The 13,574-nt window shown below is 41.4% G+C and overlaps 1 protein-coding gene across 5 annotated transcripts in view; it reads right to left on the bottom strand.

The window, feature by feature from the left end:
* Positions 1 to 13,574, bottom strand: part of HORMAD2 (HORMA domain containing 2) — a 71,749-nt gene that overhangs the window by 43,114 nt on the left and 15,061 nt on the right. For 4 of the 5 annotated variants that reach the window (XM_051973094.1, XM_051973098.1, XM_051973096.1 and 1 more), the window contains exons 4-10: positions 12,479 to 12,542; positions 11,987 to 12,023; positions 8,177 to 8,197; positions 7,561 to 7,587; positions 4,035 to 4,102; positions 1,739 to 1,893; positions 1,331 to 1,584 (exon numbers count right to left, since the gene is read on the bottom strand). In XM_051973094.1, the coding sequence (XP_051829054.1) occupies positions 1,331 to 1,584; positions 1,739 to 1,893; positions 4,035 to 4,102; positions 7,561 to 7,587; positions 8,177 to 8,197; positions 11,987 to 12,023; positions 12,479 to 12,542 (626 nt within the window). The remainder of the gene's footprint in view (positions 1 to 1,330; positions 1,585 to 1,738; positions 1,894 to 4,034; positions 4,103 to 7,560; positions 7,588 to 8,176; positions 8,198 to 11,986; positions 12,024 to 12,478; positions 12,543 to 13,574) is intronic. The other variant, XM_051973095.1, reaches the window with a different exon arrangement.

Genomic DNA, 13,574 nt, shown 5'->3' with positions numbered 1-13,574 from the left:
TCGCCCCTCTTTCTCATTGCCTATCACTCCGATGCCTCCCCCACTCTTTCCCTCAGCCCCGTCTCACATGAAGTCGGCCCTTCTCTGTATTAAGACAAATGCCTCTATCCATCCAACTAACCCCATTCCATCTCCACCAACTGCCATCCCCACTCTTGCTTTTATTTTCTATCTTTCCTTCTCGACCGGCTCCTTCCCTACTGCCTACAAGCATCCCAATGTCTCCCTTGATCTTTTCAGTCTTCTATTTCTTCCCCCAATCTCTTTCCCCAGCCCTAACCTCCCTACTGACTTCCAATCTCCCATCTTCAACTTCCTTTCAGACATCCCAAATGAGATGTCTAGTGAACCCCCTAAGGTTGATATGGCTAAAACTGACTTCATTACCTTCCCATCTAAACCCTCTCTGCTTCTAAATGGTAAGGGCATCCTCCCAGGCCCTCAGGCTGGAAACCTAAGAGTCATCTTGGATTTCTCATTCTCTCACCACCACCCCCATATCCAAGCTGTTGCCAAGGCCTGTTGACTTCATCTTTGTATTGCAATAATCAAGTCATGAGGTGATGAGGGCATGTACCAGGTAGGAGCAATGCCAGAGGAGAGAAAAGAATGTGTGGAAAAAATGGGGATTGTCAAACGAGCTGGAAAAGGAAATGGCAAATAATTCCAACATCTCTGCCAAGAACACCCAAAAGCACCTAAGGATCGACTACGATTGAAACAACTAAACAACTGAAAACTCTGTATATAGCTTGTTCATACGTAGTTGTTTGCATGTTCTTTGTATGTCATCTTCTTAATATAATACTTGGCATGTAGTAGAAGCTAAAGAAATGTTATTAACTGCCTGACTGCCAGCTATAAGTGAAATTAAAATTTTCCACTTGTAGATTAAGATATTTGATGAAAGAAACCTATCAAAAGTTTTTTATATACATGAACAATTTGATATAGTTCCAACTATACTTCTTGCTTTTAAAAAATTAGACTGCACACATGATAAACATGGAAATATGTATAGAAGAATTGTACCTGTTTAACATATACTAGATTATTTGCTCTCTAAGGGAGGGGAGGAGGAGAAGGGAAGAAAAAAATTTGGAACACAAGGTTTTGAAAGAGTAAATGTTGAAAAGTATCTTTGCATGTATTTTGAGAATAAAATTATTTTAAAAAATAAAATGGTACCAAATATTAAACAATTAGACGCACACTCCTTGAAGCCAGGAATTGAATCTGATCTACTTTTCCCTTTGCATCTGTATAGAACCCCAGAATCTACTGTACACACTTGGCAAATGGAGGATGCAGATAAAGGAAGCTTCCTTACATTAATGCTGCCTTCCTCTTCCTCTTCATCACAGTCGAGGCCTTGATGGGAGATCTCAGTGATGGTATTCTCTTGAAGCAGATTACTCTCCACGTTCATCATCCTCTGGCTCTCAGTCATGATCTTAACTTTGATACTATGAAAATTGGTGGAAACTACGCCTAATTTCAAGCTGACGGGATCGCCTTGGAACTGAAAGCTCTGGGTACTTTCCCCTTCCTTGAAGCCAGGGGGTTGATACTCATTAGGTGTCACTGCAAAGTGAAATGAGAAAAAAATCAGTGCCTGTGTGCAACAGGCCCCCGAAAGCCATTCGCCTTCACCTTCAACATCCTGCACCAACCGCTTACATCTGATGACAAAAGAACATCCCAAAAAAAGATCCTGCCTGTGCAGGTCTCCACCCACCCTCATTGTAGTAGTAGAGTTTCATGGTCAGTGTGATGTCATTGGGAAGAGGGCCAAGATTCTGCATCAGGATGTACAGCTTGCGGATGAGAAGGATGCTGGCCTTCTTGATCTCTTCACTATTTGTTCCACTACTGTCAAAGCTGGTATTCATGCTATAATCAGGACAGAAGAGCAAAGGGGGTGATTATCAGAAACAGGAACTGTTGGCGTTCCCTTCGGAGAGGAACAGTCAGTTTTGCTATTAGACAAAGTATTTATAAATAAGCTATTGGGTTGTGTCTGTGTTGACTTACCAAAAAAAAATATTAAGGCCATTATTCTCTTTATTGGAAATTTTTTGCTTTACAAAAGAATTAGAAGGACTGACTTGCCCTCCTTTCCCATCCACCTGCCCTCATTTTGGATTTCTTTGACTTCTCTATAATATCCAACTCCCACCTTTTCAGTTTTCTTTTATGTGCTGCCTTTCCTCCTTAGATTGTAAGGTTCTCAAGAGCAAGAACTGTCTTTTTTGCATTTGTACTTTCAACACTTAGCAGGCTTCTTAGCACATGGTAGGCATTAATGAACATTTACTGACTCAATTTACTTAAATAGCAAGCACCATTATATATTTAAAACATAATTGGTTTTTAAATATTTTATTTATATGTTCATTGAGGTTCCTATTGAGAGGATTTACTATGATGGGTGCTGTAGGGGAATATGTGAGTAAGGGCCCTACAGGATGGGCTAGATTATAGTCTACACTGATGAAAGGAGTCCCACATTGGTGAAGTTCTAAAGTCCAATGTAGTATGGGATTGACTGTGGTCAAATGGAAAGAACCTCAGGCTGAGGATCCCAGGGCCCCAATTCACTAATTAGCCTCTTTGAATTTCAGTTTCCTTATCTATAAAATGAGGATATGGAATGGATGATTTTGAGGTCTCTTTCAGGTTTAAAACACCATGATTCTATAACATCTCTACAAGGCTTTATATTCAGATTTTTATAACCTATAAACAAGGAAACTCCTACATAATGGTTTAATTAGAAATGTCCCTCCCAGGAACCACCAAAACTTTGAACTCTTGTCTGTCAGGGTCTATCTGTGTGAACTTTGGCGGCCTGCGAAGGTCACATCTGGGACCCCATGTACATTTTCAGTACCAGTGAGGAAGGAGGATGAAGGCAAGCTGCATTTCTCTTCTAGGACAATTATATCTTCTAATGACAGAGCTGATAATGCAAGCAACCATCTAATTCAAATTACAACCTTGATTTCTGGAAAATTACCAATAAGTCCTAATTTTCCCTTCCCCGTCAAAGTTTGAATATTACTATTTCACTGATAATAACAGCAAAAGATCCAAGAACCAAAAAATTTCAGGGTTAAAAGGCACCTTGGAAAGGTCTCTCTAAAACAACCCTGACTGGCATCCAATCTCTGCTAGCCCACTTCTTTATATATAAGCACTTAAAGAATAAGAATAAGGTTTACACCACATCGGGAGAATTCTCACTACATCCAAGTTGAATTACATGGACTCTATGGAGCCTTCCATTTCTGAGATGCCCAAGATCCTATGATTTGTAAATAATCATCATCATCGTCATCATCATCATCACAAGCAATGAAAGTGATGAGATCAAAGATTATAGAAGTACAAAATCTAAACAATTCTTGTTGAGTGTGTTTGTTATATAGCAACACAGTTAATTATTTTATTGAATGACTACAATGTGCTCACAGTACTTCTGAATGTACTGTGGACATAAAAAAAGAAGAGTGTTCCTATCCCTTGCTCTCAAAGGACTTCTATTTGTTTCATTCATATCTATTCTTTATTTGATTTTAGGATGGCAGGTATAGTGGTAGCCATCCCTCAACCTTACCCCATGGGACTTGCCAAGAGACATCATTTTTGGATCAATTCATTCCCTGGAAACTTGGGGTAGAAGGTCTCTGCTACACAAAGATGTTTGATTGCACTTCTATGGGCAGGCACTCCTTCCATTTACACCGTAATTCCCCTACAACTTAGATGGTATTTTGGAATGGCTGTGAATGAACACTTCATCACCTTGTAGGCATCCAAGTAGCTTAGTAACCTTTCCAACTTAGCAGGACCTGTCACTGATTGTGCCCTGTGGGCAGAGTCTTCATGAACCATGATGTGATAAAACACTGGAGGATGCAAAGGAAGAACATCTCTCCTGGATCCCATCCATCCCTGCCCATTCAATCCTTCCAAAAATAATGATATTTGAGGCTTATTATTTTAATTAAATATTTAAAATGAGGTTCTACCTGACAAAATCCATTTGGGGTCCTTCATTTGTATATCGGAATTTGAACTGGTATAACTCTGTAACTTTCTAGAAATGTAAAAGAAAACAGAGTTTCAGAAATGATTTGCAGAAAATGCATAACAAGATTACAAAAAAACCCAATTATATTGAAACACCATAATAGAAATGCTAAAAAACAAGACCCAAGTTCACAAATCCCCAAGTCAGGAGCCCCGGCTCTAGAGAAAGGCTCCCTGTTCTGTGGTAGGTTAATGGGAAGACATGGTCGAGGCACCCAGGTGAGGGAGTGTGGATGGGCAACATTTCAGCAAGGAAACTGATAACATCCCACATCCATAGAAGTATTTGTCTTTCCATTAGAATGTAAGGACTCTGCAACTAGGGACAAATTTAGTTTTTTTTGCATTTGTTTCTTTTCCACCTAGCATAAACCACAGTAGGCACTTAATAACTTGTTCATAGATTACCAGTTGACGACTTACCACAAATGCTGACCAAGTTTTCTTACCTATGAGTTTGTTTCACAGTATTAAATGATTCAAAAAAAATATTTTCTAAGATTTAGGGTGCTGGCCTGGCAGAGGAACCTGGAACCTTTTCTTGACTGTTGTCAGAGAAAAGCTGTTGGCTTGGGTCCAAGAGGGTTCCATGTATTCTATTTCTACCTTTCTTAATACCACAAATGCTGTAGACAGACAGCATCAAAGTTTTGGAGAGTAAATGTTTTCTTCAATTAGACACCGTAACACTTTCAATATCCCCTATTTCTACTGAAAAAAATCCCATATTTCCCAATTTCATAATAGTGTAAAGGTTACATGAGACAAGGGGAGCATCAATGTCTATTGGTCTGAGCTTACTACGTTAGTTTGAGAAGAGAAGTTGGCAGTATGTTGCCTGGGCTCCTTGAGTGATTTCCCCACACACACCCCCGCAATTACTGGCCCTTCTAGGCCTGAGTGTCTCCAACTAATTAAAATCTTGCTTGTATGAGTTACCACTCATGGCGGCAGAGGTAATTTGGCTGCAAGGGCTCACTGAGTTGATGTCTTTGGAGAACCATTTCCAATGACTCCAAAATACTTTTCCTGGGACATAAATGAGAGTTTCCACTACATTACATTATGAGAACAGTCTGGCTCCTTTTCCCCTGCATTACTCTATATTGCCCACTCATTTGATACTTTTCTGCATGCTTTATAAGATTTTCCTTTAGTTCATCACCATTATTAATTCAACATTTCACTACCCCCAACCCCCAGGTTTTAAAGCGAGCACCTATCATGTGTCAGAAACATGACAACCCCTGCCTGACTCAGTGATAGACAGAAAGTTTGGGTCTGGAAAACTACCCCTCACAACTGCGAAGGCAAAAATTGTGAAACTCATCTACAAATAAAGGTAGAAAGGGGTAAAACTGGTTTGAGCATTTTAGATGCCCATGCCTGCGCAAACCAGTTTTTCCCCCTGCCAGAACTCCTGCACGTCAGCTTGCAGACCCAGGCTCGGTCCTGTGCTGCTGCTATTCCAGATGACTGCCAATGACTTGGCAAGGTGGCAAGCTTCTCCAGTTGGGAGCTGGTACTGGGCTGGCAGGGCTAGCTAACCCCACCTCTGCATAGCAGCTCTGGGATCTGCAAAGGCCTCAACGGGCTGGCCCTGCAATAAGGGGAATCGTGAAGGCCCACACGGGACTCAAAGCAGTCTCCTTCCCAAATCCAAGATGAGCTAGGGAGGGTAGTTGGAAAGCAGTTTTTTAGAAAATGATCTGTAGACTTGGAGAGCGGCCAGAGGAACTCAGGTGTGAATGGGCTTGCCCAGGGCACACAGCTAGTATGTGTCAAAGGCAAGGCTTTATTGGTCTTCGTGATTCCCCAGTGACCCCCTATCACCTATACCAAGCTGTCTGGCAAAAACAAGAAAAGATAGAAATCATCAGAGTGTGTGTGTGTGTGTGTATGTGTGCGCGCGCGCATGTGCTGGGGGGGTGGGAGCAAGGGGATATGGGAAGACAGACATATTGATATGTTATTTGTGGAGCAATGAATTCATTAAGCCAAGCTTTGTGGAACATAATTTGGAATTATACAAGAAGAGGAAGGGAATTAAAAACTGATAAAGTATCTACTATGTACTGGGCACTGCACTAAACACCTAACAAATATGATCTCATTTGATCCTCACTTAAGTGACCTGCCCAAGATCACACAGCTGATAAATTTGAGTCTAGTTTTGAAGTCATGTCTTCATGACTCCAGGACGCAGCTGCCTCTAAGAAAAGTACAATCATTCATTCCCTTTGACCCAGCAACCTTACTACTGTAGGTCAAAGACAGAAAGGCCACATATATATCAAAATATTTGTAACAGCACTTTTGGGGGATGGGGTAAGAAGAAGAAGGCCACAAAAACTGGAAGTAAATCAGGGGCTCATTGACTGGAGAATGGCTGAAAAAATTTATTTCAAATTTTGCTATATGAGTTAATGGAATATTATGATGTTGTAAGAAATGGCAACTATAAAGAATGTAAAGAATCATGGGACAGCTAAAAACTAATTCAGAGAAAAGAAAGCAAAATATTGAGATCATTGTAGATGATGACTGCAGTAATGTCAACCAAAACAACACTAAAAGGAAGTCAAACTCTGATTAATTACAATGAATGCCATTAATTCTGCAGAACAGAACAGAAAGCATACTTCCCTCCTTTCAGTAAAGGGGGGTTGGGAGGGGGGGGGACTCAGTAAAGAAGTACAGAATGTTGCATAAGATGTCAAGTAGTTCCTTTACTATTTAACTTTCCTTTATCATTTTTCTTTGTTACAAGGGCAAGTTCAATGTGAGGGCAGAGGTATAAAAGGAAAAACTGGCATGGGGAACAAAAATAAAAAATTTTTTAAAGAAGAAGCTTGCAGAAAAAAAGAGGCAATTTCAGCAATAAGGAAGCGATTAATTTGGATTTATGCCAGAATACTAGTGTCAACACTTTTATTCTTTCAACAATTGAAATCACTTAACCATAAAATATTTGAATTTTTTAGATTAAAACATCACCTCCCACATTATGAATATCCCTTTATCTCAGTGTGGTATGAAATGGCCATGGTACCATTCAGGGTTTTATCTAAGAGCATCTAGGATTTATATATATATATATAATATATATATTTTTGAGATCTCTTATCCAAGTATCCACATAGGCTAAGTCTATATAATAAAGAGTACCATAAGATCTAAGTTGATTATGTGGTAGGAAATAAATCCAATTGAACAAGCATTAATTAAGCACCTACTAGATTTATGGAGCTAATGCTAAGCTCTAGAAATACAAAGGCCAAAAACAATTCTCTGACCTCCAGAAGTTTGAATTCTATTGGGGAAAAGCAACATACATTTTACTAAGTATCTACTATGGCCAAACGTTATGTTAGTTACTAGAAATATATATATATATATATTTCAAACTTTAGTTAAGCAAACATAAGGAAATATACTTCATATATGGTTTTTTCTTTTCCTTACCTCTGGTTCCTTGGGATTTGTAAAAATCTGTTTTGATAAAAATTAAAATTTAATTGATTTTTTAAAAGATATTATTCTTCCTATATCAACTATATGTCCCAAAGGGTTTACCTGTACTATGTTAACTGAGGGTTGAAATTAGTTAGTATTCCATATATAATAGCCATCCGTCAATAATGTAGCTTTCAAACCCTTCTTTGAGGGCTTGGTTTCCCACTCCAGGAAAATACACTCGGCACTCTAGTGATGCTCCAGTCTTTGAACTGAGGTCAGCTGGTCCTCCAGTCACAAGCAGATAGGCCTAAGTGCTCTGCACTTGGAGTGTCTCATTAGGTAGGACTTTAAGACAGTAAGAGGAATCTCTCCGATTATTCCCCATTCTGAACCACGTACATAATTTTGCTCTTTCCAAAGAAATGCCAACCAAACTCCTGCAACTGAATTTAAGTTCACAAGGTGACTCTGAGAATGGATCCCTGGCAACAATTAAGGTAAGCTAACATGTATTTGTAATTCTTATAAATACACCTTGAAATACAAAAGGGTCAGATGTCTGGCTCTTCCAAAGAATAAGGAAGGAGATAAAAAATAATGTGGTTTTGAAATATTTACTTACTGCAAGTACTGCCATGTGAAGCTGCATGAAAAAAAAAAGAAAACAATTGTGAAAAAGCATCCATGTGTTCATGAGCTCCTGTTAGTATAGATATATGGCTGCCTGATTTAACTTAATTAAATATAGCTCTACAGATGGTCTAAAGGCCTGGGCAGGCAGGCAGACAGCAAGTCTTACTAAACACCTACTATGAGCCCGGCACTGTGCTAAGTGCTGTGGATACAAAGAAAAGCAAAAACAAATCAGTCACTCATTTATTCCTAACGCATTTATTAAATAACTAGAGAGCACAGTTTGGGCCCTCAAGAAATTTACGCTTGGGGGAACCACCATTGCTTTTAACACCGATCCAGCCATGATGTGAGTCTAATAAGGTTCCAAAACATGTTTATGAAACCTAAGAAAAGCCTGAGCTAATATCTTTAGCTTAGGTCTGAATGTTGCTCATGTCCCTCCCAGTCCTAAAGCTCCTTCTCTGGGGCCCTGAGCTCCTGATTGGTGAGAATCTGCCACACTTGGGGCCTCCAGACCCACTGAGCTACGCTCCAGCCATCTCCCCATCACCCTTTGCCCCCAGCTTACCACTTCTGGCCCCCAAGAATAATAATCAAGTCGATCCCAGCAACCTCTCTGGAAACAGCCGATCAGTCACTCACCTTAGGGATCCACTCACCATGCGTCCAGCTGTCGTCCCAAACGCCCCTCCTTCCCCTACATGTGCTACTTTTCCCTATTAGAGAAGACGCTCCTTGAGGGCAGGGGCTGCCCTGTGTTTGTCCCCCTACTGAAGCACTACTGCTGGGAATGAGACCACTGCCTGCGTCACTCTCAGGATCAGGGAGCCAGAGCTGCCAGGAGCCTGGGGAGACTTTGGCCCCTTCATCCACAGATGAGGAAAGCTCTGGCAGGGAGGCGTGAAGGGGCTTGGGGCTCACTCGGCTGGCGTCGGAGGCGGCTTCTGAGCCCCCTCACCCCTGATTAGTGCCGACGGTGGGACTGGTACCGCTGTCCCTGGGAGCAGGATGTGACTATCCTGTGGTGACTGGGACCCAGAGCTAGGCCAGGAAGCTCCAAAGGTGGAAGACTGGTGGAGCACCAGCGCCACACCGTGGCGAGCCTGCTAACTGCATGTCAGGGAGCAAACAGCCCTGACCCCTAGGCACCGGCTTACTGAAGGAAGATCTGGGGGTCTGGGAGGAAACACATCTGGGAATTAGCCCAATGAAGGGGGGAGACGGCACAGCGTTCGCTGATAAAATGCTCTCTTAGGCCGTCTTCCCTAACGGGGGAGTGCTATAAGCCCGGACCCGCCCCCTGAAAACAGCAGCTTTCAAAGAACATATGTGTTAAGTGCAGAGGTATTAATCCTGTTTCAGACAGTTAACACGGCAGCTCACCCCGGCCGCACAGCTTCACACAAACGGTCAATTCAGCAAACCAAGTCAGTCAGATTGCTAGCCCTTGTCTCCGGGGCTGGCAGCGCCAACATTCCGGCCCAGATCAGGCTCCGGCCTCCTGCCTCTCCTCCCAGATGCCCCCGTCTTCCCGCTCTAGTGTGCAGCATGTTCCCAAAGGCCGCTCGCCCGTAGGCCCCAGGAAGCTCCAGTGGCTCCTCGCCTCCTCTGGGATCCAGGGGCGATTCCTCTGTTTACTTTTTAAAGCCCTTCATCATCTTAACCCACCCCAGGCATCCATCTTTTCCAGACACCATCCTTCCCCCGCACTCTGTTTCCCACACAAGATCCTCCCTCCTCTGTGGCCATTCCCCATTCCTGGCACAGCCTCGTGGCCACCCCACTGAGTCTCTCTTCCTTTCCATGCACCACCTTTGGAAAGCCTTCCCTGATCCCTCCACCTGCTAGGGCCTTGTCTCCCAATCTGCTACCTTGTATTTATTTATGTTTATTCTCTCCATATTAACTGGGTACACAGATAAACACACACACATATAAAACATGTAAATATAATTTTTGCTATTAAAAGCTAGTAATGCTCAGAATCGACCAGGATTTGTGGGATAACCATGGTACATCCCAGGGTCCAGATCCTTAATCATAAGTTCCTTGTGAGTGGGAATGGTTTCCTGCATCTCCACACCTAGTAGGTCTTTAATAACTTAATAACCACTTGGTGACTGGCATGACCACGCCAATGAATTTAATCGAACAATCCATCTGCTACCTTTGTGTGGACATGGCCTTAAAGGGAAGCTCTTGACCTATCTCGCTGATTTAGGGCAATTCAATTCTTTTAAGATTAATTCACTTAAGGGGCAGCTAGGTGGATAGCCCTGGAGCCAAGAGGATCTGAGTTCAAATCCAGAGCCAGATACTTATTAGCTGTGTTTCCCTGGGCAAGTCACTTAATCCCCATTGTTTTGAGAGAGGGAAAAGACAGAGAGACAAAGACTTAGACACAGAGAGGGGGGGAGAGGGGGGAGGGAAGGAGAGAGGAAGAGAGAGAGAGAGAGAAAAGAGGGAGAGGGAGAAAAGGAGAGGGAAACAGAGAGAAGGAGAGAGACAGAGAAGGAGATGCAGAGAGAGAGAGACAGAAAGGGAGAGAGAGAGAGATTTACTCAAGAGACTTATGGAGCTGAAGGTAACTGTCATGTCTTTTTTTGCACTAGCTTTCTGCTGCCACCTTGAACTCTTTCCATCCAAAATTAAATTCATCCTCCCCTTGCCAAAAAAAAAAAAAAACCTACTCTTGTCTCCCCCCAAGGTCCCTATTGTAATGTGGTGGCCATTTTCAGGTCATTTAAGCTCAGTCTCTACTTTGGCCTCTCCTGGCCTCCATCCAGTCAAGTTTGGGCCTGTTTTACCCCAACGATATCTATCACACCGGTCCTCTCCCTTTGATTCCCACTGCCACCACCCCAGGCCCTGTTACATCTCATCAGAATTACTGCAATAGCCGCCTGGCCATTGTTCTGGACTTTAGAAGGTCCCTTATTATCTAGCCATGAACAAAACTGCCAGATTAATCACTCTAATGTCCAATAGATCTGCTTATCACAACCCAGACGCCTTATCCTCGCATTCACAGCTTTTCACAATCTGCCTCAAAACACCCTTATGTTACCCCACATGCCCCAATTTGTGAACCCTGAACATTAGCTGGCTTGCACGCTGCCCCTTCTGAAGTCTAACTCCCTGCATCTGATTCCCATCACTCCTCATTCCTGAGCTGTTCACCTGGACGGTCCTAAACAGAAATAAGTTCTACCTGGTATCACAGTTACAAGTAAGTATGTTTTACCTCCCTCCCAACCAAATTATAAATTACTTAAGGGGCAGGATGAGTGTTAATTGTTTGGGCCAGAGTACATATGTAATATAGGCCCCCAGAAGCGAGATTCTTCCATGTTGAATAGGTTTTGAAGAAATTATAGGAGTTGTACAAGCAGTTTTCAGCAGACATGCACACAGGCACCAATGCTGATTTGCAACACAACTAAGACACAAATAGTACAATTCTGAGTATATTCAAAGTGCTAAGTTCCAGATTCTTGTCTCCTTAGTTTCACATCCTGTGGACCACTTCCAGAGATTTCAAAGGAAACTGTGGTCATGACAGAAGCATGAGCTTGTGAAAGAGAAAAAGGGTATTGGATTTCTAGGTGATGTCAAAGACATCAGTGAGACAAAGTAGTCTTAAAACCTAAGCATTGAACACCAGCAACTGGAAAGGAAATTGGTGTATGACTGTAGATTCAGGCACAGATTCTAGGTATAATCTTTGTTATCATTCTAGTATGAAAAGCGATAAGAGATAGGCCTTTGATCATAACAGAAATCTTAAAAGACTTACATATTTCTTTTCCAAAGCATCAAAACAACCTTTAATCCTGCCAAGAAATAAATGGTCAGTGTTAACATGGGTCAGTCTCGAAGCAAAAAAAAAAAAAAAAAAAAAAAAACAAGAAAAGAAGATTTGTCATTTTTTGAAGCAGCCCCAAATCGATAATGCCTTTAGTTAGTCACAATTCAAGGCTATCACACATATCGTGGCACGTCGCTAAAGCTCAGATTAGCCTGAGAGTCAAGGATCACGCCCTTGACTCCTTCGGCTTGACTTTTTGCTTTCCTCTTGATACAAATAAATTTTTCTTAAAGTATTGGAAAAATAGAATTATTGGATCATTGTTCACAGATGCTTATGCTAAAATGTGAAACAGTGCTATTAAAAATAGCTTTTGCCAATGCTATCTTTTCCTAATCTAAGCATTTAAAACCAAGTCAATTATCTGATACATGATAAAAAATGTTGCTGCTCAACTCATTTTAAATTTGAGCTACTTACCATTTGATAATCTGCAGAGAGCCAGGACATTTCTTATCTTCTCGAAGGATTTTTAAACTGAGATCTACAAAAAGAATACCTCATTATTTGAATTGCATTCCTGTTTTAATTAAATTATTCAAACTACAATTAGTTATCTTCTTTCCTTGAATTCATAGATTCATACAATATATAGTAGAAGGGACTTTTGACATTATGTAGTATAACTATGTCATTTTACAGGTGACTAAACTGAGGTCAAGAGAAAATAAGAGATTCTCCCATAAAGTGACAGAAGCCCAGATTTGAAATTAGTCTTCTACTGCCAAGTCCCATGTTTTTTGCCATGATGTCATACTGCCTCAATTGCTTTGTTTATATCATTTATTTCACTTTACCATATAGAAATAGGGCAGGAACACACATCACCATAACTTGGCAGTTACCTCTCCAAGTGGCTGTCCCAAGTGTCTGTGCAGGGAACAGCCACTGTCATTTGACTCCTGGTGCTCTCTCAAAACCCAGGCTGACATTCTGGAGAGCGATTTGGAACTCTGCTCAAAAAGTTATCAAACTGTGTATATCCTTTGATCCATCAGTGTTACTACTGGGCTTATATCCTAAAGAGATTTTAAAGAAGGGAAAGGGAGCTGTATGTGCAAGAACGTTTGTGGCAGCCCTGTTTGTAGTGGCCAGAAATTGGAAACTGAGTGGATGTCCCTCAATTGGAGAATGGCTGAATAAATTATGGTATATGAATATTATGGAATATGATTGTTCGGTAAGAAATGACCAACAGGATGATTTCAGAGGGGCTGGAGAGACTCACGTGAATTGATGCTGAGTGAAATGAGCAGGACTAGGAGATCATTATATTTTTCAACAACAATACTATATGATGATCAATTCTGATGTTCATGGCCCTCTTCAACAATGAGATGAAACAAAACAGTTCCAATAGAGCAGTAATGAATTAAACCAGCTACACCCAATGAAAGAACTCTGGGAAATGACTATGAACCACTACATAGATTTCCTAATCCCTCTATTTTTGTCCACCTGCATTTTTGATTTCCTTCACAGGTTAATGGTACACTATTTCAAAGTCCGATTCTTC

This window comes from Antechinus flavipes, chromosome 1 (assembly GCF_016432865.1).
Source record: "Antechinus flavipes isolate AdamAnt ecotype Samford, QLD, Australia chromosome 1, AdamAnt_v2, whole genome shotgun sequence".
In the NCBI taxonomy this organism is placed as follows: domain Eukaryota; kingdom Metazoa; phylum Chordata; class Mammalia; order Dasyuromorphia; family Dasyuridae; genus Antechinus; species Antechinus flavipes.
This window is presented reverse-complemented; position numbering and strand designations above follow the sequence as displayed.